The 25,682-nt window shown below is 44.9% G+C and overlaps 1 protein-coding gene across 7 annotated transcripts in view; it reads left to right on the top strand.

Moving 5' to 3' along the window:
- Positions 1-25,682, top strand: part of PNPLA7 (patatin like domain 7, lysophospholipase) — a 153,382-nt gene that overhangs the window by 45,623 nt on the left and 82,077 nt on the right. For all 7 annotated transcript variants that reach the window (XM_073640575.1, XM_073640574.1, XM_073640572.1 and 4 more), the window contains 10 exons: positions 2,009-2,100; positions 2,938-3,078; positions 3,573-3,732; positions 4,843-4,923; positions 7,518-7,646; positions 8,158-8,238; positions 9,195-9,360; positions 17,667-17,750; positions 20,227-20,327; positions 21,005-21,163. In XM_073640575.1, coding sequence (XP_073496676.1) covers positions 2,009-2,100; positions 2,938-3,078; positions 3,573-3,732; positions 4,843-4,923; positions 7,518-7,646; positions 8,158-8,238; positions 9,195-9,360; positions 17,667-17,750; positions 20,227-20,327; positions 21,005-21,163 — 1,194 coding nt within the window. The remainder of the gene's footprint in view (positions 1-2,008; positions 2,101-2,937; positions 3,079-3,572; positions 3,733-4,842; positions 4,924-7,517; positions 7,647-8,157; positions 8,239-9,194; positions 9,361-17,666; positions 17,751-20,226; positions 20,328-21,004; positions 21,164-25,682) is intronic.

Genomic DNA, 25,682 nt, shown 5'->3' on the forward strand with positions numbered 1-25,682 from the left:
GGGCTTCCATCCGGCGGCCACATTATACAGACATGGCCGCTGGACCAGGGTCCAGCAAATTTATTCTGTCATCTCTTCAGAGTCCTTTAATTATAAATCTCCTCACACAAATTGCAGAATGTCAATACATTTTATGTGAAACAGCTTTAACCTGTATCGCCTGCCTCCTGCTTGAGATAGGTTTCTACTTGTCAACTCTTATAAACAGCAGGCAGGAGAACAGACTCAAGCTGCATCTCATAGGATACACTGGAGATTCTGCACACACAACACATATTGTATGGACAGTCAGTGTGAGTCAAGGAGGGCTGTATAACTGCAGCTAATCATTGTCCGGCCTCACCTATTAGGTCACTATATTTTATACTGCTAGTGTATTGATGGACAGCATAATATTGTGTGATTTTAAACAATGTTTGTGAGTGTTACTGTACCCACTAACTATCTCCTCCAATCATAGGTGGCGCTGTATAATCATTGTATTCACCTCGCTATTACTGCTGATCGGATAAGAGAAATCCCACATATATTATTCTTATCAGCCAATAGGGCTGCCCCTTAAAGTCTTTTTAGGGGTCTCGTGAGTGCAATAACATCCATGGCCGCTATTTTGGAAGGACACCTTATAGATTTCCTGATTTGAAAAGGACTGTGCCATGACAGGTCTGATTCATTTTAGGGAAAAGGGATTTATTTGCCTACAATTGTAATAAAATATCCTGTGAAGTTTTCCTAGAATAAGGCTGTGTTCACACGATGCGTATTTCATGCGTTTCCGCGGCGTTTTTGCAGTTGCGTAAACGCCGCGGAAACGCATGAAAAACGCATGGTAGAAGGGAAGCAATGTTCCCCAATGGAAATCCGCATGTGCTGTGCCCATGATGCGGATTTTTCCGCAGCGTTAACGCTGCGGTCAAAAATCCGCAGCATGTCAATTAATTTTGCGGAAACGCGGCGATTTCGCCGCCATTGACTTGCATTAGAACGCGCCAATTCCGCAAGACAGCATCTGTACTTGCGTAATTGGTGCGTTCTAATGTGCGGATGGTACCCGGGTGTGGAGGAGAGGAGAGTCTCATCCACACCCAGGTACCATTAAAAAAGCTGTAAAAAGAAGAATAAAATAAAAAATAATGTATTCTTACCTTCTGTCGGCCCGCGCAGCGCTCCCGCTTGGTTCCCGGCACTTTGCAGTGAGTTGTAGGACCTGCGGTGACGTCAGAGTCATGTGACGGGTCACGTGACGCTGACGTCGGCAGGTCTTTCAATTCAAAGTTGCCGGCAGCCGGGAGAACAGATTGAGCAGGACAGCGCGGGCCATCGGAGGTAAGTATATACACGCTCTCGGTTCACACTGTATAAATCCATGCTTTTTGCATGGATTTATATAGTGTGACCTAGTTATCAAGCACTTTCCAGGTGATGCTAACATCGCCTGGAAAGCGCTTGTCAATCTGCATGCGGAAACGCATGTGAATCTGCATGTGGATCCGCATGTATTCTGCAGGAAAAACGCATGCACAATCTGCATGCGTTTTTTCTGCCAGGGAGATGCAGAAATGATGCAGAAATTTTCTGCTTCATTTCTGCATCGTGTGCACATACCCTAACAGGACATTAATTTAATGATTTTTATCGTCTGTGAATGGAATTATTTTTATTATGGCTCGCAAAACAGAGGATGGGGGAGTGTCCGAATAAGATTTATTACAAAATATTTTGTCCTATATCATTGCTTTATTTACAACTTTATCCTTTAAAATCTGGCAGGTGTGCTAATTTCTGTTTTACATTTCTTAGGTGTGATCTTTAGATGCCATTTATAGGCACTAACTGTATATTAAAGATTCTTTGTGGACCATACAACACTATACTAATATACTTATTATTCAGTAAACTTTTCTAGTATTTCTTATAGAAGGAAGGTTCATTATATATTTTACATTCATTCAGTCCAGGTTGCTTCACTGTATGCTGCAAGATAGTAATGGCTGTTATTTCTGCGCAGGTCACTACTCTGCCAAACACCCTGGTGGGAGGCAACACTGTCTCAAGACCACGAATGAGGAAAAGAGTAAGGGTCCTGACACTGGCTAAAAGGTAAGGAGGTGCAATGTCATAGTGGGCCATGGGGACATGTGTGATATTATAGAATTGTCTCTCAACATTTACCCAACTTCCCCTGGAAGCAAATACAGTTGCATAGTTCTCGTCTGAGCAGACAGCTGCGAACGTCACATCAGGGCTCTGCTTATGTTGGAGTTCAATGTATGACCAGGAGAAATCTATCACATGCAGGAGGCAGGGGATACAGGTTGAAGCTATTTCAAGGTTTTCTTGTCCCCAGTCGGAGGTGAGTAGCACCAATGTTCCATGTCTGTAGGTACCTGCCAGGACCCATGCCCACTCAGCAGATACCGTGCACATGTCCTTATGAATAAGGCCAGGTGCATACCTGCTTGTGTCCCAGCAAATATCTGTAGACATGATGTCATCGCTGCCGCTCCTCACCCAATGCCGAAGTGAGCACCACTGGAAAAACCCTTCAGTTAGCTCCAACAGATTAGGATATCGTACTTATTGCTCAGGTACCGTCAATGCATCAGGAGCGATCACAGGTATTTTCTTTGTGAGTTTTCCTCAAATTGTAACTTGCTGTAAGGATATGAGGTTGGCGTCATACCGCACACAAGTTTCGGGACTTGTCCCCCCACATACGACTGCAGCCATGACCGTATTTGGTAATACATCCATTCACCAGTACAATTTTGCAGCCATTGGCTACCAAATACAGGTGTGCTTTTGGCCGCATTAAGTCAACGCATCATGAAAAAACATCCAAACAGAGGGGAATAATGAGCTGCTCTGATTAGTCCACACTTGTCAAGAATTTTATCTAATGAAAGCATTGCAACCCTTTTTTTCTTTTTCTTATAGAATACTTCGTTTTAAGAAGGAATATCCCACCTTACAGAAAAAGGAGCCTCCTCCTTCCCTCTTGGAAGCCGATCTTACAGAGTTTGATGTTAAAAATTCTCACTTGCCATCAGAAGTCCTGTATATGCTGAAGAATGTGCGGTGAGTTCTGCGAGACCCCTCTTACCTATTGTGTGATCATCGTGTTGCCACATATATTAAGCCGTGGTCACTTGTTTCCTTCTATTTTCAAGATCTTAACATAATATTATAATTTTATTGAAAAAAGGTGCCCTTTTTCATCATGGTAAATTACTGCATTTCCGTTATATCCGTGTTCTAGGTGGGGCAATAACATTTCAGATGTATTATGGCTGCAAGTCCCTTCCTGATCGCAGCTCTGATCCCCCGAACTAACAGCAGCTAAGCCCCTAGACCTCACACTTGTGTGATATTATCCATAGAGCATGCTTGTGGTTGCTTTCGGTTATTATAAATGCAGATATACTTTTTACTAAAGGTTTGACAGTGACTCGTTACTTACACTCAGTTTGACTTTTTCCTGTGTCTTCAGGACATGTACAGGTATAGGAGACAGCCCAACTTTTCTATGTGGTATTCATAAGTGTGATTGCTATTTTGTCCTTTTGGCGCAGGGTCCTGGGTCACTTTGAGAAACCTTTATTCCTTGAACTCTGTAAGCACATGGTCTTCGTACAGCTCCATGAAGGAGAATACATTTTCCGCCCAGGACAGCTGGATAACAGTATTTATGTGGTCCAGGACGGGATGCTGGAAGTCTGCATTCAGGAAAGCGTGAGTGCAGTTACTTTATTGTGTTCTGTGTTGGGTATGATAATTTGGTTTACAGATTTTTTTGTTTAATATTTATCGGACTAATAAAGGCTTCACAAATAATTTAAAGCTATTGTCTAATCTTCCTTCTTCAGGAGTGCACCACTCTTCTGCCTCCTGGTTTCCTTCTTGCTGGTGGGGAAGGGTGCACTCCTGAAGATTGACAGCTCAGACCAATGGCATGGTCGCACTCCCATGCTGAAAGCAGAGGCAGCTTTGGCTCTGCATCATCGGAGGAGAAGAGGGGCACTGAAACTGGCAGGATCAATATATAACAACCGTTTCCACAGTTAAGGGTTTGTACCATGTTGAGACGTGATCTCTTTTCAGAAAATAGGGGATAACTTCCTAATTTCAGAGTGTCCATTCATTATTTATGGGACAGTCTAATAGACTGAGAATGGATCAGAGCGATCAGAAAGTTTTGCATAGAATAGGAGATACTTTTTGATTGTGGAAATACCCCTTTAATGTCTTGTCAGTGGTGGGACAATGCTTCTAGCCATCACGTGTATGGGGCTCACCTGTGCTCCATTCATTTCTTTGGGTCTTCCAGAGATGACATAGGGAATAACTTTTCAACGTGATCCCAATCCTTTAATAGAAAAGGTTACGATCCTTGATTAGTTGCTGCATATAATTGTCAACTCAGGATTGCTTTGACCGTCGTCTTGTCTGATTTGACAATGAGTCCTTTTTATACAACTTCTTATACTTAAAACAACGTTCGTATATATTTTTAGAAAGTTTACATACTTGGGAACAGAGAATGAAAATTGTTCTGACCCAAAGACATCGACCTTCCATCCACTGACTGACATTAAAGACTACGATTACAAGGGCGGACATATCACCTGCATCTTCTGTCAGTAATTCCATCTCCTTAGTCAGAAATGGCTTATAACTGGATCGAGTAGTATCCTAAGGACCCAATGTTCCCATTATAACCCAAAAGCGATTCCTATACTGTGGCATTGGTCTGAGAGGAAGCAAAAAATAAACTAGTTATGTACAGAGCTGTATCCTATTTGTGTAAATGATTTTAGTGTTAATTTACATTTTTCTTTCCAGGACGGTAATGAGATGGTGGTGAAAGAAGTGTTGGCCGGGGACAGCGTGCACAGTCTGCTCAGTATCCTGGATGTCATTACCGTGAGTTCAGATCTTCCTGTTCTTTTATTCATTTCATCAGATAAACGATTGGTGCTTAATGGCCCATAGACCTCACATGATATTGTGGCTTTGCTCAGCCATATTGTCTAGATATAGAACTCACATCCGTCAGGAAATTCTTTAAAATTCCTCAATATCTGTTTCTTAAGCAAACAACTATCTATACCGGATTCCCCCATAAATCCTGGCCGAGCATACATGTTTATATCTATTGTAAAGGGGCATATGCATCTTGGGCAAAAACCTGCTGACTATTTGGTGCCCAATAGGGCAATTTGTAAATTGTGCTAAAAACTAGGCAGAACTCTACAGTAAACAGCATGGCTGGGATATGATCACCTCCCAGTGGGCCATTGCCCTGTGACCAGGATCCTCTGAAGTCAGGACAAGGTGTCCTCAAATGAATGACTAAGGAGTCTACAGGAGGAGGCTGACTGCGTCTGGCTTTGAGCTGTGTTCTTAGCCACTCATTTGAAAGACTTGACCCATTCAGGGGAATGGGAATCAGAGGGGTCCCGGGCCAGCGTGATGTCCAGGCAGTACACAGAGGCATGGCGGATGTTTGTCACAGCGGAGCAAACAAAGTAAGTCTTCTGACAGAAAGTACATATGAGTCTAGTAAAAATTAAATTAGTTCTGAAGGGCACTTACTTGTACCAGGATAGGTGCAGGAGCCATTAACCTTCGTTCTGCGTCTCTCAAATGGGGCTGGCGGCAACGCAGCTGTATCTTCTATTTGGACACGGCTTACAGCTTGTGAGGAAGAGGAGGGTCAGGCCTGGAGAAGGGACCCTTAAAAGCTGCCTGCAGAGATGTAGACTCTGCCTTGGGCCCGCCCAAGAAGGATAAAACTGGGAAAATAAGTGGTGGGAGGCACCCAAAGAAACTTGCCAGTAAATCCGACACCTCGAATAGTGATGCTCCCGAGCCGCAAGGCATCCCCCGTGTGGTAGTGGGCATTGGCCTGGAGGCTGGAAAAACGGCCGGCAGTTCATAAGGTGAGGGGAAGGGTCAGGTGGACAGACCATGAAATGGTGCAAAAGTGCACCAGAAAGAAGGTAAATAGTCGCAGAGAGGCGACTAGAAAAAGACTGTTGGGAGAAAGATTGCCCACGGGGGAATAAAGAGGAGGCAGACCCTACCCCCAAGGGGATAGCCCTGACTGCATCTCATGGGAGTTTGGATAGGGGGTCGGTGACATCATGGAGATTATACCCTCCCATTATGTGAATTATTGTTCATGGTGTGTCCTTACTGGTATAGTGCCGTCGTGTGGAGGACATCTGTACCACCTGGGGAAAACTAGAAAAAAGGCCAGTGAGGAGACCTGTTCCAGGGGGTGTCTGCTTCCTACAGACACTAGGCTAACCCTGAGCTGCCTGGTGTCTGAGGAGAGGCCACCAGGTAGCCACACTGCTTATCACCTAGCGGGTAGCCTCCCAGTGGCAGGGCCTATACCCTGTCCTGTGTCCCCCCAATGATATTAACGAGACAGAGAAAATATCTACATGCAATCACACGACACATGATATCGCTCGCTGCTTCATTTAGTAACAATTGCATTGTAAATTATTATGAGTGATCGTCTATCACACCGCAAGTCGCTGCGCCCGGCCGTGGATCCTGAAATGTATTTAGGCTCTGTATGATCTTTCAATATTCTTCCCCTCGAGATATTTGTCAGCTATGTTTTTCTTCCAGATATAATAAATTAAATTGAGGCGGCAGAGCGGGATGATTGCTATTCCTCGCTGTGTTACAGAAGCACAGTCCACAGAGACTGAAGCCTTCCACTTATGAGGCGCCTGCTAAATTATCCGTTTATATTGCCCTGAGAAAAGATTTTTTTTTCTCAGTTTTCAAGAAGCCTGCTTGTCCTGTAGTTGTGTACTGCGTGCAGATGGGGAAGGTGTTGCCATTTGATCTTTCTTTTGCCTTTGACTTAAGAACTGATGAGTAGCTAGTTTGTAATAACTATATTAAAAAATCTTGTAAAATCCCATGTTCACATCTTCTTTTTAATATCTGTAGACCTCTGTTTAGATGGAGTAAAGTTATGATTTAAAGCTGCAATTATATTCTCCCCATAATGGATGGTGAAGCTGCCGATACTCCTGCAGTAGTTGTCGGCCAAACGCTCTTTTGATGGACAGCTGTTCCTTTTGACTTCTCCAAACGCATGAATGCTCAGCTTTTCCCGACAGCTCTCTCTCCCGACCACCTATAGTCATGCTCTCCTGGTCCGGCTGAGTGTGTGCGTGTTATCGTTGGCCTGACAGAAGTAAGCTACTGCCACACTTCTCTAGCAGCTGCCTATTTACCCTGAGAAGACAAGGACCAGCTTGAAATTCAGCATGCCCGATCCTTCTTTCCCCCAATATCATTTGTAAGATAGCGTGGAGAGACACATAAGATCACCAAAATTGACTGTTGTGGGCTACTTTCAATCTTGGTATCTACCCAAAGCATATTTTACCTGACCATTTCCACAATGTGGAGGACCACAGTAACTTTTATATATGCTCATTACATAAGCTTACGAATATTGTAAAAAATGTTTTCTTTCACCCCAGGGACATCCGGCTCCTTACAAGACCGTATCTGCCAGAGCTGCCAATGCATCTACAATCCTGCGTCTTCCTGCAAATGCCTTCCAAGACGTTTTTGCCAAGTACCCAGAAACGCTTGTCCGAGTGGTGCAGGTACTTAGTCTCATCTGTTGTTATTATGTCCGTATATAAAGGAGTGGAGCCTTTCATATGTATTGATAGAGGCCAGCGTGTACCCAGTACAAAAATGCCCAGGGGTGTAACAAGAGATCACCGTGCCCCAATTCTTTTAGCTTGCCCCCACCAGAGGTTTACAGAAATTACGTGTGACTACGTATACTAGTGATTTCTCCGGAGAGATCCTCTCTGTGACCAATCTAATTTCCGGCTACCTTTTCCTCCTCTCTGCGCTTTTTCTTTTCATTTTTTTTTATCCCTCACCGCTGATACTTCTTTAGATTTAGAGTTGGGCGTTAGTTACTGCAATCCCTGCTATTCTGGTCCTTACACCCGGGAACGATTCCTGTCCTACCGGAAGCTTTTAGACATAATACAGATTTCTGAATAAAATGTAGGAAAAGTGATTTAACACTTGGAATATTCTTCAGTCTCCTAAAACGGTGGATAATAATCAACTTTAACCCATTTGTTTCCTCACCCACAGATCATCATGGTCAGGCTGCAAAGAGTGACGTTTTTGGCTCTTCATAATTACCTTGGATTGACGACAGAGCTGTTCAACTCGGTGAATATCTGCTTTGAGGTGCCGGGACAGTGGCAACCTTGGCTCTGTCTGCTCTTGTTCAGTGATGGCAGAGGAGTGATGTGGGACTTGCAAAAGTCACGGCATGTAAAAAGGGCACATGTGAATGAGGTCTCAGTGATTCGGCGCTTTAAATGTTTGGTGTGTTTTTTTGTCCCGGATTGATCCCGACTGTTGTCTGATGTGTGATTTATCCCTCTTCTTTCACATCATTGAAGTAAATGGAGCAAAGCTAGTCACCTCATCTCTCATCTGTCTCACTTTTCTACAAAGCTATCCCACGCCGGCTCTAAAAATGAACAAATAGCCAATTAGAGCTCCACAAATAGACATTGTGTCTGGCCAAACATATGTTCTCGCTTCCACCAAACCTCCATCCTGCCGTTCTAGTTCCCTCCAACAATGGTATTGAAGCTAATGAGCAAGTTCTGATGATCAATTGCAATTCAGTTTTCTGCCTCTTAATAACATTTTAAATCACTTTGCTCCATTTTTTTATTTTTGTATTTTTTTTCTTATTTGCTGGACATTTTTGTGCCTGCCTCAGATTTGCCATGTGCATTTGGCAGCCTGCAATTCTTCTTTTAGGGCAGTGACTGGTCTTAATTGATTCTAAGTGGGGAAAAAGTTTTGACAGCAGCTTATTTGCTCTTCAAAAGGAAAGAGATCGAGTACAAAAATTACAATCACCTGCTCCTTCTGTTGAGGGTGTAAGGGAGGGTGTCCTCTGGCGAGGGAAAGTCTGGAGGCCCCTCACACATTAGATGGCTGGTCGATCCAGAGGATTGCATTAACGGAGCTCTGCTGAACTGCGGGCAGAGGGCACATAGCTACAGATCTTTGTGGTCGATATAACTAATCTATTGCATACATTTGGTTAATTATTCTTTAATAGAAACCCTTCACAATCCTATTAACCTGTATTCTGTAATCTACAGGAGAGCCAGGCAATTCCTTTACTGTCAGTAGCCAGTCTGACCTCAGGCGCTGGGAGCAATAAGGGCGCCAGAAGACCCTTGTCCAGTATGTCTGTCGAGGAGGACAGTACAGACCAAGCGGAGAAGTCTGCCGAGTTTCAGCCAGATCAGGATCCAGGACTTCTAGGTGAGGGCATCTATCTGTACTGATGCGGCCGAGAATAGCTGCCATTATAATTCCTTTTATATGATATTAAAGCGGTTGTCCCTTTTTAAATATCCATTTCTATTTAGTTGTGCACAATTGTAAATGAGCAAACAGGGATGTATTCACCTTTCCCGGGTCCAGCGCTGCCTCTCTGCTGCTGTTTTTGTTTCTTTCACTTTGTTGCAGCGGTGATGTCACATTTGCAATGCATATAGCCCCTGCAGGCAATCACTAAGCTCAGTGATTGGCTGCAGCAGTGATGTGCTCTATAGATATACTGTCACCGCTGAAGCTAGTCAACAAAGACTGTAGCAGTGAATGAGAAGCAGAGCTGGACCCAGTGAGGGTGAGTAACACATGCGCCGACCTATAGGCCAAAAATAACATTTAAAAGGGATAAACCTTTTAAGCTGCATGTAAATAATTGCAGGTTTCCTATAGCAATCACTTACTAGACTATATGTTGCAAGCGTTTTCAGCACTGCATTTCTCCACACTGGGAAGCCATCAACATAAAGTGTCTTGGCAAATCTGAAAATGCTGGGACGTGCACCACAACGTGAAATGTCATATGATCCCATTTACATTTGACAGACATGCCAACAACAACAGGGTCCCAGCCTCTCGGGGTCAATGGACCATCTTTCTTAAGACTTGTGTATCATAGTGCTAGGATCCCAAAAATGAATGAGTTATACGAGAAAGTCATCTTGATGCCAAAACTACAAGTGTGCATTTTCAATTCCACCTTAATGGAGTTTAGAAAATTAAAGTTTTACTTTGATTCCCAGGGTTTATTAGTTTTGCTACTTGAGGTATTGGGTCCAATGTGTTACAATTTCATCCTGTAGTAGCATTATACAGCCACAGAGTGGCACTACCTGACTATTTGTATTGTATGAGCCAAGAGGATGAGCAAAAACATACACAACGCCTAGAAAATAAATTATATGTACACTGCTCAAAAAAATAAAGGGAACACTCAAATAACACATCCTAGATCTGAATGAATGAAATATTCTCATTGAATACTTTGTTCTATGCAAAGTTTGTTTAATCACACAAAAATCATCAATGGAAATCAAATTTATTAACCAATGGAGGTCTGGATTTGGAGTCACCCCCAAAATTAAAGTGGAAAAACACACTACAGGCTGATCCAACTTTGATGTAATGTCCTTAAAACAAGTCAAAATGAGGCTCAGTATTGTGTGTGGCCTCCACGTGCCTGTATGACCTCCCTACAATGCCTGGGCATGCTCCTGATGAGGTTGCGGATGGTCTCCTGTGGGATCTCCTCCCAGACCTGGACTAAAGCATCCGCCAACTCCTGGACAGTCTGTGGTGCAACGTGATGTTGGTGGATGGAGCGAGACATGATGTCCCAGATGTGCTCAATCGGATTCAGGTCTGGGGAACGGGCGGGCCAGTCCATAGCTTCAATGCCTTCATCTTGCAGGAACTGCTGACACACTCCAGCCACATGAGATCTGGCATTATCCTGCATTAGGAGGAACCCAGGGCCAACCGCACCAGCATATGGTCTCACAAAGGGTCTGAGGACCTCATCTCGGTACCTAATGGCAGTCAGGCTACCTCTGGCGAGCACATGGAGAGCTGTGCGGCCCTCCAAAGAAATGCCACCCCACACCATTACTGACCTACTGCCAAACCGGTAATGCTTAAGGATGTTGCAGGCAGCAGATCGCTCTCCACAGCGTCTCCAGACTCTGTCACGTCTGTCACATGTGCTCAGCGTGAACCTCCTTTCATCTGTGAAGAGCACAGGGCGCCAGTGGCAACTTTGCCAATCCTGGTTTTCTGTGGCAAATGCCAAGCGTCCTGCACGGTGTTGGGCTGTGAGCACAACCCCCATCTGTGGACATCGGGCCCTCATACCGCCCTCATGGAGTCGGTTTCTAACCGTTTGTGCAGACACATGCACATTGGTGGCCTGCTGGAGGTCATTTTGCAGGGCTCTGGCAGTGCTCCTCCTGTTCCTCCTTGCACAAAGGCGGAGGTAGCGGTCCTGCTGCTGGGTTGTTGCCCTCCTATGGTATGGCATCTCCTGGTATCTGCTCCATGCTCTGGACACTGTGCTGACAGACACAGCTATCCTTCTTGCCACAGCTCGCACTGATGTGCCATCCTGGATGAACTGCACTACCTGGGCAACTTCTGTGGGTTGTACTGTAGACACCGCCTCATGCTACTGTACCTCTAGGGGTGAGAGCAATGGCAAAATGAAAAAGTGACCAAAGCAACAGCCAAAAAGGATGAGAACAGAGAAATGGTCTGTGGTCACCCCTGCAGAACCGCTCCTTTATCAGATCAGTGTTGCTTCCTAAGTGGACAGTTTGATTTCACAGAAGTGTTATTGACTTGGACTTACATTGTGTTGTTTAAGTGTTCCCTTTATTTTTTTGAGCAGTGTATATAACTTCCCACATTTCAGTCACTTTGGCCAAAAGTCTATTTAGTGCAACCTACTTCAGACCTTAATCTTGCAAAATGTAATTGTGTGCCACCGAGAGTTTTTATGGGTGAAATATTTATATTTTTTTCAATAGTTATTGTCAGGTTTCATGTCCTATATCTGGAGTTTGCCTCCTGAGCAACACTCTTGCCGCAATTTTTGCAGCTCATTAAATGGTAGCCGTGTGACGCGAGGTGTTGTGACAGTTGTGTAAGTGCAACACGAGGAGATATTATTAGAAGCGGAATGGGCATGTGTAACACTGCATTATCCAGTGTGATCGCAAAGCATGTGGGAGGTTTACAGACTACCGTGGCGCATAAGAAACAGTAGTGTATGCGCTGCTGTTTCACCTTCTATAGGACTTTTTTTTTTATTGTAGCACCAATCACCGTAATAGTCTGTAGTTACCACTAGGAAAGTTGGAAAACATCAAAAATGGCAAAAGTACAATAATGTAACAAAAAAAAGTAAGGACCCTTTTAAAGGGGTTGTCTTTTTTTTATTCAAATACATGTATTTGGGGTTAAATAACAAGAATGTGGGTACTCAGGGACACAGGAAACCATGAGTGTATGTTGCTGCCACTAGGAGGCTGACACTAGCCAGAAAAATAAATTAGCTCAGTTCTAGTCGGTGGGTGTAGCCTGCTGGGGAGGAGGTAATCAGTTTGTGAGAAAGCAGTAGGAAGGAGAAACAAGAGATAACATTAAAATGTAACCATCAATGGCACAACTAACAGCGGGTGCTGTGTCCCCCATTGAAGGCTTTGAGAAAAAGATTTTACCGTGAAAACCCAAAATCTTGTTTTCTCTATCGCTTCATTCGGGGACACAGGAAATCATGGGACGTCCTAAAACCTTCCCTAGGGTGGCGAAAAAACAGCTACTCACAGATTGAAGACCGGTCCACTGCTGCACGCAGAACCTTCCTGCCCTTGCCAGCATCAGCCGAGGCATATGTGTGAACTCTGTAGCATGTGGAGAAAGGTATGGATCAAAGACCAGATGGGCGGCCTTGCGGAGCTGCAATTCAGAGGCCTGATGACGAACCACCCAGGAAGCCCTCACTGCACATGTGGAGTGAGCAGTGAACCCGAGTGGGGACGGTCTTTTCTTCACTCTGTATGCTTCCAGGATGGTAGAACAAACAAACTGGGCAAAGGTGGGCTTTGAAGTGGGAATACCTGTATGATGACATTCAGGAATCACGAAATGAGAATCCGAGCGGCTGAAAGATGTTGTCCTGGAAATGTAGAGACGCAGAGCTCTGACAAGATCCAGTTTGTGTAGAGACCACTCTAAGGGATGAGCGGGAGACTGTCAGAAGGAAGGAAGAACTATGTTCTCATTGAGATGAAAAGAACAAACCACCTTAGGAAGAATAGATGAGACTGAACTCGGGACCGCCTTGTCCTCATGGAACACAAGGAAAGGCGAACGACTGTAAAGAGCTGCAAGTTCAGAGACACGTCTGATGGATGTGATCGCTACAATGAACGAAACGTTCCAGGAAAGTAGGGAGAAAGGAATATCACAAACAGATTCAAAGGGTGAACCCTGAAGAAAGAACGAAAATTAAGATCCCACGGCTCCAGTGGAGGCCAATGGGGAGGGACGGAGTGAGTAACTCCCTGCAGGAATGTCTTGATTTGGGAACGAGAGGCTAAGTTCTTCTGGAAGAGAATAGAGCGGACGGAGACCTGACTCTTTAGGGAGCTGAGAGACTGGCCAGAATCTAGGTCTGACTGCAAGAAAACAAGGAAGGAGGAAAGAGAAAAGGACAGGGGCGTGACCTGATTGGTCTTGCACCATCGAAAAAAGGCTTTTTAATTACACTGGGGTATGGAGGAGTAAGACTGTTTGTTTGTTTTCTCGCTTTGATCATCGTCTGAATAACCTGGTCCGAGAAACCTGCGGCTTTCAAGACTGCGGTTTCAACAGCCAAACTGAGCTAAACTGAGACTGAGAACTCTGGTTGAAGAGGGGGACCCGGAAAAGCGGGTCTGGACAATCTAGGAGCCTACAGGGGACTTCTGCCAGAAGGTTGATTTTATTTTCACGTACCAGGCCGCCAGTCTGGAGCTACAAGGATGATTGGAATGCCCTCCGTCTTGAGGAGCTTGGTGATTAGAGAGGGGAGAACAGTAATGGGAGGCTGAACTTAGCTCAGGATATTGCCAAAGCGTCGGAACCAATCGCTAGGGGATCGCGAGACCTGGTGACTAAATGTGGAGCCTTGTTGTTCATTCTGGACTCCATCAAGTTGACGTTGGGAGTGCCCCACCGGTTACAAATCTGGGAGAAGACTGTCGGATTCAGAGACTACTCGCCCATGGAGAGACCCAATTGTCCACCCTGGGAATGTGTACTGCGAAGGGAACTGGGACTTTGTTCGGCCCCAACCAGAATGCGGGATACCTTCAGCATGACTGGTCTATTCCATGTTCTGCCTTCATGATTGATGTATGCCACGTATTTCGTGTTGGTCATCCTGTCCACATCCAATGCGACAGTCAGGAGGTCCTGTCAATGAAAGAGGGCCAGGTAAATGGCTCTGATCTCCAGAAGGTTGATAGGAAGTGAGGCTTCCTGGTCTTTCCAGCGGTGCTGGGCTGTGAGCTCCTGTAACTGAGCTCCCCAACCGAGGAGACTGGCACAGGACCTGCCACCGAATCAGCAGAAAGGATCTCACTTGACTGATGAGGGGGTAAGAGCTCCCCCAAGTCAGGGACTCTTGCCCGAGATGGGAGGACAAAGGGCCATTCCAGAGATGCAATCGACCAGTCCCAATGTGAATGAAGGGTCAGTTGAAGAGGACTGCTGTGAAAATGAGCAAATGCTTCCATTGCCGCCACCATTTTGCTCAACACACTCATGCAGAGTACAAGGGAGCAAGGAGATGGCTCACTGAGAGACTGAATTCTGAGAAGGGCCGAGAATTTTTCCTTTGGAAGAAAGACCCTTGCGTGAATGGTGTCAAATTCCATAACTGGTAATACTAGACGTTGGGCCGGGATCAAAGACTACTTTGATCTGTTGATTATCCAGCCGAGACGGGGACATTGTGTCAAGGGTAAGGTAAAGACTCTAGCAGCAGGCCTGGTAAGAGGGTGCCTTGATAAGAATGTTATCCAGATAAGGGATAGATATAATCCTTTTGGTGCGGAATATAACCATGACCTCAGCCATAATCCTCGTAAAAGACCCTGGGAGTGGTGGCTAGGCCAAAAGAAGGGCCGTAAACAGATAATGGGTGTCTTGAACAGCGAACCAGAGGAATCTCTGCTGACCTGGAAAGATGGGGATGTGAAGGTAAGCATCCTGGATGTCTACCGAGCAAAGGAACACCTCGGGTTCCATGGAAGCTATCGCAGAGCGGAGAGATCCCATCCAGAAGTGGTGAAGGCAAACACGCCTGTTCAGTCGTTTGAGACCCAGAATGGGACGAATGGTTCCGTCCTTCTTCGGAACAAATATGTTTGAATAGAAACCTGAAAAACATTCTGGAATTGGGACGATGGCGCAGAGAGGCGATGGCCTTGAAAAACCCGGACACTAGGAAGTTATTCCTTGATGACATGGGGAAAAAACGCTTTTGAGGGAGAGAAGAAAATTCTATTTTGTAGCCAGAGGAAATTACCTCTCTGACCCAGGCTTCGGCGACCACAGAAGACAAGGTTCCTGAAAAAGGAGACAGGCTCCCACCCTGGGAGAAACTCCAGGTAGGGGCAGCCCATCATACAGAGGAGAACCTATTGGATCTGCTTCTGGAAGACCGGTGTTGTTGACCGTGAAGATGGCAGGAAGGTGCCGGTTTGAAAGTGGGCCTTTTCCTCTCTTGCTGTGCAGGGGCCTTTTTCTGACGGTTGAAACTTCCGGAATAGGGAAACTGAAAATATGAGGTATGCTATCTGGGCTTTTGCTGGGGGGAACGAGGTGCTTTCTCCCCGTAGCATCAGAAATGATCTAAGCTTAGTCCCAAAAAGGTGCAGGCCCTGAAAGGGAAGGCTGGTCAAGGACTTTTTAGAAGCGGAGTCTGCGTTCCACGCTTTTAAGCCTTAGCACCCTACGAAGGGCGCGATGTTGCTGAATAACAGAGCAGCACATCTGCTGGCATCGAGGGAAGCGGGGAGAAGGTACTTCCTTGCATGGGCAATCTGATCTGCCAGATCGGCTGACTCTTCACTGGGGGCCCCAGATAGGATACATTGAAGGAGGAGCTTGGCCCAAGCGGAGACTGACTCAGACACCCAGGTGGCTGCAAATGATGGACAGAGTGCCATCCCAGAAGCCTCAAAAATAAATTTAGCCAAAGACTCGACATGTCTGTCAGTGCGGTCCTTGAGAGAGACCCCGTCACGGAGTGAGAGGATTGTGTTAAGCTAAACGAGACACAGGAGGATCTACAGCCGGAGGGTCTGACCAGAATTTAATAAGGTCCGAAACAAAGGGATGTAAAATATTCAAATGCTTTTTTCTTGAAAATACGTCTCTCAAGGAGTTCCCATTCTGTGGCAAATATCTCATCAGAAGCCTTGTGGGGTGAAAACACCTGTGGAGGACATTTCACCTTTTTGAAGGATACAGTGTGCTCTATGGGCAAAGGATTTTCATCTTTGACATTTAGAGTCTGACCAGATCTCCAAACTCAAAGATATGATGGACAGTCTCTTACTGTATGTGAGTCAGAGTGCAGATCAGAATCTGATTCAGATCAGAGGTTAGACTCCTGAACCGTCTGAGGTTCAGGAGAAGAGTCCCGGGAAACAGATGACATCCTAGAGGAGGTAGGAGACTGAGACCTGGAGGATGAGCTTGTATGTATCTGCTTCTTGACTTTCCTATGTACCCCGCTATGGTGAAGCGGAGCAGAGGGTGACTCAAATTTGGCCTTAGGAACTAGCTGTACACCGCAGGCAGCTGATGGCATGAGCAGGTGCTCTATGACCGAGACAAAGGATTGTGAGACCTTGGTTAGGTCGGCGACTGATTGACATAAGGCTGCTGCCCACTCGGCAGACCGCAGAAAAATGGCCCCAAAAGAGAGAGGAGGAGCTGAAAATGTGCTCTTGGATAGGCCGGGGAAAAAAGCGCCAGGGATGGGCTGCTGCACTGGAGGCGGGCCACGGAGGAAGAGTGGGAGAAAAGCCCACATGCTATTGGCTGGTCGGGAGGCTGGGTGTGGCCCAACGGAGGAGTAGGCCTCAATGAAGTCGGATACTAAATTTTGATGGTGATTCACCAGAGGAGCATGAGAGCACGGCCTCCTTAGGGCACTAAGCAAAAAACTGATTAGCTTGGTTCCAGTTGGTGGGTGAAGCCTGCTGGGGAAGAGTTAACTTTTTTTCTGCCTAGTGTCGGCCTCTTAGTGGCAGCAGCATACACCCATGGTTTCTGGTGTCCCCCAATGAAGCGATGGAGAAATAATTTTTGCAATTCTGTTTCCTTAAAAAATTTGCACCGTTTGTATTCTACAAGCTCTTTCTTTACTGACAAAATTCAACTTTAACGTGGTCTGTGGCCTTAAATCAGCCGAGAATAGCTCCGATAAAAGAGCTGAAAATTCCTTAGCAGAACAAACTCACTGACTGATTCTCAGTCAGCTCATTCTGCAGCCAGCAGTAGTGCAACACAGAGGCTACAGAAGGCAAAGAATGCAAAATTGTTAATGAAACCTTGCAAAAATGATTTTTAGGTCAAATTATATGTGTTTGCCGGTAAGTATAATTGCTGCCCTTCATATTATAGTGATGCAGTCTCTTCACATTTGCTATATTGTTTCTTCCAATATCTTATCTTTATTTCAGACCCAAGTAAATTTGCAGCAACTGATGTTTCAAACACAGGTCATCGCAGAAGTCGCTCTTCTTCCAGCCTCGCTGAAATCCCAGGTAATAAAAAGGCAGATTACTAGTGCCATTGTTGACTGTAGGATCAATTCCTTGTCTTGATTGATTATTATTTTTTCTCTGTTGCTATATCAATAAGTCAAGTGCAAAACCTTATTAATCTGCATTCACCTTTCTCTTAACCGATATTTGCACATTTTACTTTGCTGCTTTTTGACTCTTTCTAGGCATGGGTACGGGCCCTATTGATCATACCCAAATGCGGTCAGATATTAAAGGGGTTTTCCCATAATCAAAAATTATCCTCTGTCTATAAGTAGGAGATAACTTACTGATCTATGGGGGTCCATTCTTTGTCTATGACACTGCCAGAGAAAATTTAGCACTGTACTCCTTTTTCTACAACAGTCCCGTAGATAATGAATGGAGTAGAGGTCAAGTATGCGCTCCTCCACTCCATTCAGACAATGCTCTACAGAGCTGCGTTCTTGGGATTACTGGTCAGAACTACAGCAGTCAGTAAGTCTATAGGATGGATAATAACTAATACTCCTTTAATAGTGTTTTCAGGCATATGACGCCCAACACCCCCACCCCAATGTTGAATGCATGGCAGTGTGCAGGAACATGTGCTGGGGCCGCTATGCATTGTGTGGAGCTGAGAAGTGCGGCTCCATTCATTATTTACATCCAGCCGCTGCTAGCAGCTGATGGACAGGGTTACCGAATTCCTCAGCATTCTAATATTGTAGGATAGGGCGTCATTATCATATACCCAGAGAACCCCTTTAGGGTATGTGCACATGTTGAGTAAAATTTCTACATCGGTTGGCAGGAAAAACACAGCTTCAAAAAATGCACTTTTTTGGTGCATTTTTGCTCGATTTGTGTGAAGTCAATGGGTGAAAATCACAGGCAAAAACACACAGAGAATTGACATGTTGCAGATTATTTTCTGCACCAAATCTGCAAGTCAAAAATAAGCAACATGTGCATGACACTTCAGGTTTCTCATTCACTTTGCTGGCATCTGGATTGCTTCAGGTTTTGCTAGCAAATCTGCATGGCAAAAAAAATGCACCAAATCTGCAGTGTGTCCACACAGCCTTAATGTCATATCTTTTTAGTATGCAGTCATTGTATAAGGTGGGAAAACACCTTTAATTACTAGGTATATGGAGTCATATTTGCATTTTTTTCATTTACTGTTCCATGTATGGAAATAGTTTCTTATTCCTGATCTACAACAATAGTATTGCTCTTCTGTATGGTGCCCGTCACGTATAAGACTGAGGTGTGCTCTCTGTATTGGTAACGCTTTGGCTATTGGCAGATATTGCATAGGAATTGCCATCAGTTTGCACCTCGCTACTTTCCTCCACATATAAGTGACTGACTTTCTCCAACCCCGCCAATGATTAATTTAAAAGCAACTGATTTTTTTTCCTGTCTCCTACTGTTCCTCCTCGTGAGAAGCCCCTATTTATATCTCCTCGTGTTAGATTAATTAGCACCTCTGTGGCAGTCAGCATGTGAGCCGAGTGCACAGCGACTTGCCGAGATAACAACTTTGCTTTAAAACCATGAAAGACGTTTTCTTTGGCAGGATTGTGCACGTTCTAGTGCGTCTCAGACACGTAGCTGAGCTCCCCTTTATTAGCGGAGAGCTGCGGGGTTTATGGAGTGCCTGTAATTAATTTGCCCCGTCATTACAATGGTGCGAGAGCTGTAAAAACATGTCTCCAACACTGAAATAAAAGCAAGTAATGAATCATTAGGGTTTATTATGAACACTCGCAGGTGGATCAGGCGGGTAAGAAGTCCTCTTTATTCCCATTATTTACATGGAAAGATTGGGGCAAGGAAGGACTTTAAGGAAAAGCAAATCTCATCCTTGTGTTTATAGATCTTGAGCTTATCACGTATCCAAAAATAAAAAATTATAGCCCACCTTATAGGATAGAAGAAGACTGGAGATTTGGTTTGCAAAAGACCAGGAAAAGTGAAACGTGGGCCAACTTTCTTTTTTTTAAATATTTTGTCTTTTTTAAAAAGTTATGGCAGAAAAACCATACTGTAAAAACAAGCATAAAGGAAGTATTAAATGGGTAGTCCACTACTTGGGACCATGGTGATCTGAAAATCCCAAACTAATATTCCCTACTGGACAGTCCCTACCCCACTTCACCAGCCCAGATGAGAGGACTGCTGCAGCCATTCGGTATTATCCCCCAGTCATAGAGGAGAGTAGTGGCAGTACAGAGCAGTGTCTGGGGTCCCATGTGTGATTTTCTGTTTTCAGACCATTTAGACCCAATTTATTACCCCATATGGCCTGTGGTGACACTAGAAGCACTGGCAAATGGCTTTTATGCCCCTTATTCCACCATAACATCCAGACATCGCACCCCCAGGCACCCTCTCCTCTCCAGGATCTTGTCCGGAGCACACATGTTAATGTTTCGGCATGTGTAATAATAATTACGGTACTGTTCTGATGCACATTTTTCCTCACTAGGAAGCCCAAAAGCTGCCAAATCTGACATGGACATGGCGTATGAGAGGGCACGGGTGAGCCTGACTCCTGATGACTTGCCTCCGAGCCCGGTCATGAACAAGGTGAGCGAGCACTGTCGTCACGTCCTTTATAGAAATATGAATTAAATGGTCCAGAGATGGAGCTGCTGCCTCGTCCTCCGGGGGAATAGCATAAACGTCACGCACGCTAGTCCCAACCTGCCGCTTTCTCAGATAGATGAACACCCACTTCCTGCCAGATTGATGTACGGGTCACAAAGTTCTTCCGGAGGTTGTTAAATGGTTTGTTTTTGTTCTTGTGTAGTTTAATAAATAGTTTCCAGCAAAACTTGGCTTGGGACTCAATAAGTACATAATATATGGTGGCAGGATATCCGTGATATCTCATAGCTGTATAAGGCATGTCTATGATCTAGGTTACTTATGGGTAAAGGGGTATCACCAGACTGAACGTTATTCTCCGGCAGTCCCATTGAGCATGCGCACCTCTGTTCAGTTCAAGACAGGGGCCCCTGGGATCTAGAGCCCCAATCTCTGGATTCCCAGCCATCAGTTAGTAATCCCCTATCCTATGCATAAAACTGTCAGTAATGGGAATGCCCCTTTAACAATCAGTTTTACACTTTTTCTGTGAACTGTATTGCATTTATTATTATTTTAATCCTTTGTACAGCAGATATTAAATACTGGAAACCATTGCCACTGCAGTTTTTTATTATCATTGAGTGCTATGTGATACTGTTGTTCTATTCTAACAGTCTATCCTGAAGAAATCAGTGACTGTTACCGAAACGCCATCAGCCGTTTATCATTACAAAGCAGAAGACTTGCTGATCCCAGAGTTTAGTGTTAATAGACACCTGAATGCCGTATTTGAGGCCGCAAAAAAAGACTTGTCTACTCTTATAAAACTTCAGGTAAGTCGCCAGTAAGTCTCCAAATGTCTCCTTGTGGCCATGGGATAAGCTTCACACTCTGCAGATAGTTTTGTGACTGTCCCATTTGTCTGAATTAGGTTGTAACATCCATGTGTTTGACATGAACATCCTCATCCCAAGAAATTGCTGCAGCAAATCTGCCGTTAGTAGAATCCATTCCCAAATCCTAAACCATTGCAATCTACTTGTTTACTTGCATAAGAGCCGGTGGTGCTCTGCAGCTTCTTTCCCCTTGCCCCATGTGTACATCTATCCATAGACAGGACATTTTGCTCTATCTAAACCGGTGATTCCTCTACCTATGGCTTATTAAATTTTTTGAGAAGGGATTAACTGGAGAGCATTACGGAGAGTTTGTGCATAAATCTGTTAGGTTATTAGTAAAGACTGATTGTTAACAAGTGCTCTTTTTACAATGAACGTGTTAATGGGATTGTCCTGAGCATGAATGCCTGGAGCCCTCCGACTGCAACCACTAGCAAATAGGGAAGCTGTCCATGCCGAAAGAAAATTGTAGCACTACACGTGGCCATACAATTCCTCCACTGTGTCTCTGTGGTGAGAATAAGGCCTAATGCAGACAAGTGAACATTCTGTAATATGGACTAAGTATCAAAACTGTGAGTTTAGGTCTCATGGATTGAGGTTTCCTCCTAGGGTGCCATATAGCGTGCAATGTATCGTGCTGTTGTTTTGCTTACATTTGTGAATTTTCCCATCACATTGTGATGAGGTATTGAGGTGCCATCGTGCCATGTTGTATAGATGCCAAATAGTTATGTGCATGAGTCCCAATAGAAATACTCCACATAGGTGGCCATACACCGGCTGATCCTGACCATTTCGTCTAGAGCAGGCGACCATCTATGAAACATTCGTCTGACGTTTTTTGTTTGCCATGTGACAGTGGGTATAAAAGGACCAGGCGTGCTGAATGTCACCATGCCCAGCGGTTTTTCTCTCTTTATACAAAACACAAGCACTCTCAGCTGGTCTGATGTATTGGGGCGGAGGGTGTCCAAAGGAAAAGCTGTCAGCTATTGAGGCTATATGGCCAGGTTTTTTTTTTTTTTTTTGTTTTTTTTTCTACTTTAGTTTCATGGCATCTTAGGACTTTGTGTGAGAACTGGTCCAGAACCTGAACTCAATGCAAAAATATATATAATTATGTAAATGATGTCCTCTGTTCTCAGTGAAATGTGATCAGGAATATGGCATCCTGTACTGAGTATTACCGCCCTCGTAATGTTGTGTTCTTCCTCTGATGGACTCTGTTCCCGATTAATGATCTTCGTTAGCACTGGCAGCAGACAGGTCAATATCTATTGAGTGAGACACGGGGGTTTTGGATATGATGACGGCAAACACATTTTTGACTTGCTGTTGTCTAATCCATTGCAATCTAATGATCTCTGCTCCAGCGTCTTGCCCGGGCCGTGCATCCAGACACTGCAATGTAAGCCGTCACCGGCTGCATTTTCACAGTGTATACCGGAGTTTGTATTTTTTCTTACTTTGGTTGCGGTGAAGGCAATAAAGCGATAGGATAGAAGGATACAAATCGCGCCATACTTTATCTTCCGCCAATGGTCTACCTTACGCCTCATTGCTACTGATACTCTGGGGTGCCCCAGTCACGGCATAGCACGAAAGAACAGTAAATTTTGTGCTAAATTAGCATTCAACAACAATTTGCATCTTTTGGTCTCCTGTGAAATGATGCATTAACAAATCTGCCCCAGTGACTAAACTGGTCTTTGTGCCAAATCCCTCTTTCCAATTTTCTTAAAATAAAACTAAAGTATCTCCATAATAACTTCTGTCTTCCCGAGGTAAGCCATTTGTGACTTGGTACAATATGTACAAGTTTCTTACACCAAATGTCTTTGTGACAACTATGATTGTGGGAATAACCTTTTAATATTTATTCCTACAAAGCGCAGTATTGTAAAGCTACAGACTGAGGCCAACATTAGTTGTTGTTTTTTTACTTTTTACCTTTTTGAGTCTTTTTTTTATCTACTTGTTAAGACTGAGGGCTCATTCAGATGTCAGTGATTTTTCCATCAGTGTTTGTATTATGCAGAGTAGTAACTAGAGTCTGATGGGCCCCGGTGCAAAATTTGGACCTGGGATCCCACCCACCCCACATGTTGGTCCGATGTATGGGCCCTTGAAGCGTTCTTAATCCTATAAGGACACACGTTTCCCCCTCTCCCCCATTATGTAGTACTGCCCCATATCCTGGGCCTCTTCCTGGTATACATGTTCCCCATCCTGGGCCCATCCTGATTATGTGTACCTCATCCTGTTATATGTCTCCCATCCTGTGATATACAGCGGGTGAAATAAGTGTTGAACATGTCACTAATTTTCCGAGTAAATATATTTCTAAAGCTGCTATTGACATGAAATTCTCATCAGATGTCGGTACATATATACCGTGTACCAAATATACTTATTTCACCCGCTGTATGTCTCCCATTCTGAGTCCATCCTGGTATATATGTGCGCCCCATCTTGGGCCCATACTGATTAAAGGTCCTCCATCTTGGCCCATCCTGGTATGTATGTCTCTCCTCCTGGGCTGATCCTAATATACAGTGGGTAAAATAAGTATTTGATACACTGCCGATCTTGCAAGTTTTCCCACCTACAAAGAATGGAGAGGTCTGTCATTTTTATAGTAGGTACACTTCACCTGTGAGAGACAATCTAAAAATAAAAAGCAGAAAATCACATTGTATGATTGTTACATACCTTATTTTTCAGACTATGAGATGCACCGGACCATAAGACTCACCCCAAATTTTGGGGTGGAAAATAGGAAGAAAATATTTTTTATAAGATGAGGGTCAGTCTTATAGTCTGAATAGGTATCTTACCCAGGGGGCGGTGGAGTGGGGGGTCACAAGAGGCATGGTCCCTCAGGAAGCCAGCAGAAGTAGAGGAATTCTGCGGACCCTGGGTGGGAGAAAGGGGTGCCCCAGCAGACAGCAGATGGGGGTTGTATTGTTGGTGGAGCAGGAAGCAGGGTCCCTCCCTCAGGATTCCGGCGGCAACTGAAGAGGTGAGATGCTGCGTGGCCAGTGACGGGCTGTCAGGCAGTGCGGCTTGGGCTGCTTCTCCGGCGGATGTGGCCATGTTCCTGAAGCAGTGATCTACAGGAAAATGAGCGCCCGAGCTGGCGCTTGAGCTGGCATCTCAGCGGCCTTCTTCCTGAAGCCATAGGCCTCAAGGAAATAGCCGCCTAAATCCCAGTCTGCACATGCGCCGGCTCAGGCAGCCATTTTGCTGTAGATCACGGCTTCATGAAGATGGCCGCCAGAGAAGCAGCGCACGCCGCTCTGCCTCACCACCGAAACCATGCAGCATATCACCGCTGCTGCTGCTGCTGCTGCTGGGTTTCTGAGGGAGGGAGCAGAGGGACCCTGCTTCCTGCGATCCTGTTCCACCACCACCGCAACTCCCCGGTAAGCTACGTTCGAATCTTAAGATGCACCCCCCCCCCCATTTTCCTCCCAGATTTGGGGGGGGGTGCATGTTTTTTGTCCGAAAAATACTATAATTAGCATTTTATTGCATGAAATAAGTATTTGATACAATAGAAAAACAGAACTTAATATTCGGTACAGAAACCTACAGACGTTTCCTGTAGTTCTTGACCAAGTTTGCACACACTGCAGCAGGGATTTTGACTCCTCCATACAGATTTTCTCCAGATCTTTAAGGTTTCTGGGCTGTAGCTGGGCAGCATTGAGTTTCCGCTCCCTCCAAAGATTTTCCATTGGGTTCAGGGCTGGAGACTGGCTAGGCCACTCCAGGACCTTGAAATGCTTCTTACGGAGCCACTCCTTAGTTGCCCGGGCTGTGTGTTTCGGGTCATTGTCATTCTGGAAGACCCAGCCACAACCCATCTTCAATACTATTACTGAGGGAAGGAGGTTTTTGGCTAACATCTCGCCATACATGGGCCCCATCCATCCTCTCTTCAATATGATGCAATCGTCTTGTCCTCTTTGCAGAAAAGCACCCCCAAAGTATGATGATTTCCACACCATGCTTCACAGTTAGGACGGTATTCTTGGGGTTGTACTCATTCTTCTTCTTCCTCCAAACACAGCGAGTGAAGTTGATACCAAAAAGTTCTATTTTGGTCTCATCTGACCACATGACCTTCTCCCATGCCTCCTCTAGATCATCCAGATGGTCATTCGCAAACCTTAAACGGGTCTGGACATGTGCTGGCGTGAGCAGGGGGACTTTGTGTGCCCTACAGGATTTTAATCCATGACAGCGTAGTGTGTTACTAATGGTAATGTTTGAGACTGTGGTCCCAGCTCTCTTCAGGTCATTGACCAGGTCCTCCCATGTATTTCTGGGCTGATTCCTGACCTTTCTCAGAATCATCCTTACCCCAAGAAGCAAGATCCTGCATGGAGCCCCAGACCGAGGAAGATTGACAGTCTTCTTGTGTTTGTTACGTTTTCTAATAATT

Source organism: Phyllobates terribilis, unplaced genomic scaffold (assembly GCF_046119375.1).
Source record: "Phyllobates terribilis strain yellow unplaced genomic scaffold, ASM4611937v1 Scaffold_7__3_contigs__length_470593459, whole genome shotgun sequence".
Classification (NCBI taxonomy): domain Eukaryota; kingdom Metazoa; phylum Chordata; class Amphibia; order Anura; family Dendrobatidae; genus Phyllobates; species Phyllobates terribilis.